General features: G+C 36.4%; 1 protein-coding gene across 1 annotated transcript; it reads left to right on the forward strand.

Moving 5' to 3' along the window:
• Positions 1-1,287: 1,287 nt before the first annotated feature.
• On the forward strand, positions 1,288-6,913 carry rab8b (RAB8B, member RAS oncogene family). Its single transcript, XM_079867864.1, has 8 exons — positions 1,288-1,572; positions 3,258-3,318; positions 3,662-3,722; positions 3,808-3,885; positions 3,980-4,069; positions 4,208-4,273; positions 4,376-4,426; positions 4,619-6,913. Exons 1-8 carry the CDS (start codon positions 1,449-1,451, stop codon positions 4,709-4,711), a joined length of 624 nt encoding a protein of 207 aa, XP_079723990.1. The 5' UTR covers positions 1,288-1,448; the 3' UTR covers positions 4,712-6,913.
• Positions 6,914-6,979: the final 66 nt, after the last annotated feature.

Genomic DNA, 6,979 nt, shown 5'->3' on the forward strand with positions numbered 1-6,979 from the left:
GTATATGCTGATGCTACCTTTGGCGGAGAATATTAGCATATGGTGGATTCAAGGGAAATTCGGGATAAACAAATGGTTTGTACCTAATGATATCATAACTAAAATTCAGAAATCATGTGGTTATTACGACAAAGTAAAATTACACCACATTATGAATAATTTGAATCAGAAAGTCGACAGGTATTTCCCCAAATGTAAGAAAAAGTAACGGCTGTCTCAATAAATTGAAGCTGCTTCATTTCGCGACCCCGGAAATCGATCAAAGAGCTGCACAACGCGAACAGAGGAAACTCCCAAAGTATTTAGGAAAAGGAAGAATATACGGTTGCATCCCATGCGGAAGTCTTTTTTTGCCAAAATACCTGATGGACGCATAAATTCACCACCTCCTTTACATCTGGGACAACCATGGGCACAACTGCTTGCAGTTATACCAGAGAAGACGGGCTCTGGTTATACCTCTGAAACTGCATACATTTCACATATCGGCCTACAGTGCATGTTTAATTAAACATTAAAAATGTATCACTTAACAAATCAATGAATTGATCTTAGTGAACGGGTTTAAAATCCCCAGCACTAGCACAGCTTTTTAGACAAATCAAATAATTAATATGACCATATCACTTACATATCAAAATACAAAACTTTGATGAAAGAAAAGAAAAAATGGCACATGAAGCTTCACCAAGAGTACAGTACGTTTTGTTTTACTATTTTTCAAACCAAGAAGTAACTCAAGAATATGGAAGCCTATTCATAAATTTAAACGTTTTCATTTTTTTTTATGAATACGATTCACATTATACTAAACGATCCATTACCTTGTTCCATTAAGATTTATACAACATTTTTATTAAGCTCGTTTTACTCATTTAGAATTAAATTATTCATTTAGTTTATTCAATTCAGTTTGATGGAATTTTAATATAGTCTACAATTGAAATTTAAATGTAAAGAAAAATTCTCATAGGGAAATAAATCGTAGGGTAAGCAACTAGGAGGTAGGCTAAATTGGAAATAATAATTATTATTATTTCAAGTATAAACTAATAAATAAAAAATAATCATAATTATGACAACAAACGCAGTATATTATGACTTTTTATGTCATAATTGTGACTTTTTATCTCATATTTTTTTATTTCTTTATGGCCATCCTCTTCATGGTCGCAGGGACTTTTGAAGTCATCATTATGAAGTGATCATTATGAATGTTTTGTGGGGAAAGAAAGGCAAGGGACTTCCACACTAGTACCTTCTGTCGCTCTTGACGTTTATGGCTTCGCGATGCCGTCACGACAGACACGCCCAGTCTTTTCCTCACTGCTGTGTGCAGAAAAGTCAGGAAACACAAGTTCAATCGCATCTTTTATGTACCGTTAGCCGAATACCGCTACTCTGCTACCGATCCGAAGCAAGGTAGCCAGGCAGGAGAAACAGGAAACATGGCGAAAACGTACGACTATCTGTTCAAACTGCTGCTCATCGGAGACAGCGGGGTGGGCAAGACGTGTCTGCTGTTTCGATTCAGTGAGGACGCGTTTAACACCACTTTCATCTCCACTATAGGTCAGTTTAACACTATGACTATTTGAATTGTATGTATACATTACTGGAATGTTTACTGTGCAGTCCTGCGGGAGGAGAAATACGCTGTTATAGAGATACATGGAGGTTTACATACATGTGACTGTCTGTTGGAGTGACAGGAAGAGGCCGTGAATGTGACAGCCCGTTTACTGAGCTATTCATCGACATGTTTTTATTTGCGTTTAAAATGACAAACAACCGATTTTCCATGTCAGGATCAGTTGGCATACTACTTTTATATGTAATTTGAATAAAACGTGAGAGTATGCTGTGTTTATATAGCTAGCATGATGGCAGCCTGATTAGCTGTTCGCTAGCAATGTGGGCTGGACTGCACTTTCGTTTCTGTGGTTAAAGAGACGATTAACGTTAGGTGTTTAGATTCACATTTCACCACTAAACAAAAGGTCAAGGGGGCCAGAGCCAGCACTTTACTTGGATAAGATTAAAAAGCGGATTTGTGTGCAGTCACAAGTGACTTATCTCAAATATTAGATTTTTTTTTTTTTTTTGAGTTCTTAATTGCACTTTAACCTTAAAGTTGGCGTGAAATTAAAATTATTTTCATGCCAACTTAACGTTTTCTAAACTCATGTTATTGATTGTACTGTGAACAATTCATCTGTGCATGTTTCATGTTTCATTCATTCAATATGTGTTGACCTCAGAATGTCTTAACTGGACCTTCCAGTGAAACGACAGACTTTTCTCTGGTGACGTATACAGGACTTCTCCAATAATCATTAAGTCTGCTTAAACTTCGCCCCAGCAGACGCGTGTTCATCTGCCTCCACTATTGACTGCAATGCACACATCTCAAAATCCAATCTGCAACCAGTGAATTAAACCAAGACCCGCCCTACATATTTTCTTTTTTTTTGATAAGCTGATTAGTCATAATACAGGAAGATGTGTCACTACTTCCGTTTCATTGCAACTTTAACACTATTATTACCTTGAAGCAGTAAGCTGTTGAAGTCAGCTGACCTATATTGTTATTTCGGGATAGGAACCCCTCAAAATAAGAATGTGCAAAATCATACATGTCACAAGCAATTGTACACATGGATTAGTTCACCAGGTTTATAGTTCTTGGACACGTTATTTGTTGTGATATTTTTGACACAACTTTGGGAAGGCTCGTCTCTACCGTGGACCAATATGTCATTTCCTGTGTGAAACCTGTGCGAGAGTTCCTTGACCTTTTGTCATTGTTATGCCACAGACTTCCCCTATTGCCATGGACAATACTGCTGTGTCACATCCCGTCCCATGTCCTGTCCGAGCTTTCACTGGTGGCAGGATTGTATGCCTCAATATACACACACTGCCGAGTTTTCTCATAATTGCCATAAGCAGAGGATCACACTCTGTTGCTACCAAATTCAACAGTTTTACATGCATTGTGTGTAAAGCCTTTTGCAGCACTGTAGTAATTCAGTTGGTCAGGCATATGTTAAACCATTCTGACCTTTCTACACATTCCATATCCACGGTTACACCATGAAAACGTGCTAATGGGTCGATTCCCTTTTCAGTGGAAAGAGTTGTGATGTGTTCTGAGATGAGTCAGTTTTCACAACGTGTTATAATAGGACTCCAATGTGAGAATACAAGGTACTGAGATACAGTGTTTCACTTATTTCTAAACATTATTATTGCAGGAATTGACTTCAAAATCAGAACAATTGAGCTGGATGGGAAGAAGATCAAGCTTCAGATCTGGTGAGAGTACAAGTCTGCATTATACATTATAAAGCAGAGATGCCCAAACCTGTGGAAAGATTTGGCCTGCCGTGGCGTGGGGAAAAACATGCCATTGAAGCATATCTTCATTTGCTGGATTCATCTACTGGCTTCCTATTATTGTTTGAATGTGGAGAATTTAAGTACATTTGATTAAAAAAAACAAAAAAAACATTTTATAATATTATATTGTTGGAAATTATGCAACATTTTTCGGCCCACAGCCCTCAATCAAGTTTTGATTTTATGGCCGAGACTGGTATGTAAAGTATCATTGTATACATACAATATTTAAAATGTGTGTTTTAAATTTACCTTAAAGGGATACAGCCGGACAGGAGAGGTTTAGAACCATCACCACTGCATATTATAGAGGAGCAATGGTAAGCTATAATGCCTTATTATTTTGAGTGGCGGATATTCTTCTGCATGTGGTTACTATGTTTTTGTTTTCTTTCACTTTCACAGGGAATTATGCTGGTGTATGATATCACAAATGAGAAATCATTTGACAACATCAGGAACTGGATCAGGAACATTGAGGAGGTGAGAAACAGCTGATGCTGGAGAAAATAAGCATGAAGTTTTCATTTCATTTTGTGAGTCTGTCATATGGATTCACTTCTGTCTGTTTAATCAGCATGCATCATCGGATGTGGAACGGATGGTATTGGGTAACAAATGTGACATGAATGATAAGAGACAAGTTTCAAAAGAAAAAGGGGAAAAGGTATGTATAATTAAAAAAAAGATTACTGAAAAATCTATTTTCTAAAACAAACCTTGATCAAAGGAACTGCCTGAACAAGCTGTATGTAAAATGCTGATGTGTTTATTTAAACAGTTCCTTTTTTTGTTGTTGCTACAGCTAGCTATTGATTATGGAATCAAGTTCTTGGAAACCAGTGCAAAATCTAGCACAAATGTTGAAGAGGTGGGGGAAAATTGTGTAATGTTGATCTAATTTGATTTGCATATTTTACAAGGTATCATACCATCTTATCTAGTGTCATATCTCTGTTTTCTTCAACTCTAGGCCTTTGTCACTCTTGCTAGGGACATCATGACCAGACTAAACAGAAAAATGGTGAGAATGCTGATGTAGAAAATGTTTATATAAAAAAAAAATTGATCAACATCATCAAAAAAGAAAATTGATGCGCTTAGTACTGCTCACTGACTCAAACACCACAATAGTATGTTAATATTATTGAAACGTGGCTTTATCTCTGACACTAATGCTGAATGGATTCTTGTTTGCTTGCATCTTTGTGTTTAGAATGAGAATAACCCTTCGGGTGGAGGAGGAGCAGTGAAAATCACGGAGAGTCGGTCCAAGAAGCCAAGCTTCTTCCGCTGCACTCTGCTCTAACCCAGCAACTCCTGCAGCCTCAGTGTGTGAATGACTTCAGTCATTTCTTTGTGTGTTTGAGCTCGGTGTGTGTGTGTTTATGCGAGAGTTTACAGTACCACTGGACTTTCAGCTGTTAGCTGCTGCTGAGAGCTCTGGACTTTAGTCTGCCTCATCAAAGGCCTGAAGAAAGTATGCTAGATAAAAGACTCTTGAGCTGTTCCCAAAACATTTCTTTTAAACCAAAATATCCATCAACCTTAACCCTCCGTGGGCCAATCACAATTTAGTGTAGCCTGATTTAAATTTGATTAGATTTTCTCCCCTTTAAAATGTCAGTAATTAATTATATATAGACAATTTATAGTTACATTGATTTTAAAGTGCTTTGTTAAAGCACAGTTTAATGAAGGAAAGAATATGAAGAGATTACAGATATCAAACATCTGGCATTATGCAGTTTTTGGCAATAAAGTAGCGACTGAAGAACCTGATAGTTTGACAGCTAAATATTGGTCAAACTGAAAGACATATATATAATTTTTGTTGTCGTTGTATGTTTTTTATCAACTTAAATTAGTTTTTAGTTACTGTTCCAAAGCAGCAATAAACTGTTGAATATAAAGCAGCGTTCCACAGGTTGTAGTCTTCCCCCTTCCCCTGACTTTACGTTATTATTAACCTTAATTGTAACAGAGACCAAAGTAAAAAGAAATCAAAACTGTGATTAATATTAAGTCAAAATTTCTTTCTTTTTTGGTTGTAATTTCTCATATATTACATATTGAGCATGAAAAGAGAGCGAAAGAATGAAAAGAGAGGGCTAGGACCCTTTTCCTAATGCTTGTTGAAGCAGCAGCAGCCAGCTAGGCCCTGTATATTAGTATATACAGTATTACATTTACTAATGGTATTATATTTTTATACGTAAGCATCTTTTACTCACCACTTCATATAAAACATGTTAACCTGTGCTTATGTGAGATTTATTTGTTAATACTTATTTTTTAAACTCATTTAAATGTCGTCACAGTATTCTGTACATTGTCTTTTTTTAATTCCCTCTTTTATAAGACTCTTATGAGTGTGAAGTCATGTAGTGTTTACAATAACCACACTGCAACAATATCTTTTTTTTTAAGTCGTGCACTGTTATCTGTGTGTGTGTGGGTCTCTCGTAGAGCCTCCTCACTTCATAAACCACTTAAAGTCCTGCTTGTGAAGTCAGCCACTCAAAAAAGAGTGCAAGATTGCACTAGCTTGATTGTGTTCAAGTGTCCTCTGAGCTTATTGGGCTTTTACCAGGCCCAAATGGAACCTGCAGACTCTTATCGCTGATTTCTGGGGGGGACATCCATTGAAATTCTGCTGAATGGTTTTAATCATGGTCAAATTTGTTAACCAGAGCTGAGAGTACTAAACTCTTATTACCTTTGAGCATATCAGACGTTCAATTTCTGCGTAAATCTGCGAATTCTTCCATGTACAGATTCCATGTGGGCCTGTTACAAATTCAAACACAAAATTCAAACTGAAACGCTGAGAATCTACAAATTTCAGAATTCACAGTCACTTAAGTTACTCAGAATGAATGAATGATTGATTCTACTGTTTATGTCTAAGGGTGTACGATTGCTCGAGTTCCATTGGCTGTTTTGTATCTGTTTGATAGAACCGCTGCTCGGAGGTGTGCCATATCCACTTAAAGGGATAGTCCACCCAAAAATAAAAATTCGGTCATCATTTACTCACCCTCATGTCATTCTAAACCTGTATGTCTTTATTTGTTCTGTGGAACACAAAAGAAAATATTTTTGGAACAAGAAATGTATTGTTGTTTTTTGTCCATACAATGGAAGTCAGTGGTAACCAAAACTTTTGTGTTCCGTAGAAGAAAGAAAGTCATACAGGTTTGGAATAACATGAGCTTAAGTAAATGATATATTTTTCATTTTTGGGTGAGCTATCCCTTTAATGGCCCTGTAGTCATGTTTTTGAATATGCATGCAGGCACATTTGCATATTTTTCAATGAAACAGTGACAGCACTCAACCTCCCATATGAGCATAAAGTCTTACTGACTATTCAATGCAAGCTTTTATGTCCTATTTTATAACGTCTTCCTTGATTTTTCTTGTCTGTTCTATAATATGTCAGAATGTCTGTTCTATGTCAGAGTTTAACTGATTATGTAAAAAAGATTAAAATATCTTTTCTAAGTTATTTACATGTGCCCAGTTTATTTTTTTATGGTGCTTTACCACATAAGATTATATATAATTTATATGA

This window comes from Squalius cephalus (genome assembly GCF_949319135.1).
Source record: "Squalius cephalus genome assembly, chromosome: 3".
NCBI classification, from domain to species: domain Eukaryota; kingdom Metazoa; phylum Chordata; class Actinopteri; order Cypriniformes; family Leuciscidae; genus Squalius; species Squalius cephalus.

Bases quoted from the DNA above. Each gene is read 5' to 3' on its own strand.
- rab8b (XM_079867864.1), top strand. From the start codon at position 1,449: ATGGCGAAAACGTACGACTATCTGTTCAAACTGCTGCTCATCGGAGAC. The intron at 4,070-4,207 runs GTATGTATAATT...TTGTTGCTACAG, and splicing joins CAAAAGAAAAAGGGGAAAAG to CTAGCTATTGATTATGGAAT. The intron at 4,274-4,375 runs GTGGGGGAAAAT...CTTCAACTCTAG, and splicing joins CTAGCACAAATGTTGAAGAG to GCCTTTGTCACTCTTGCTAG.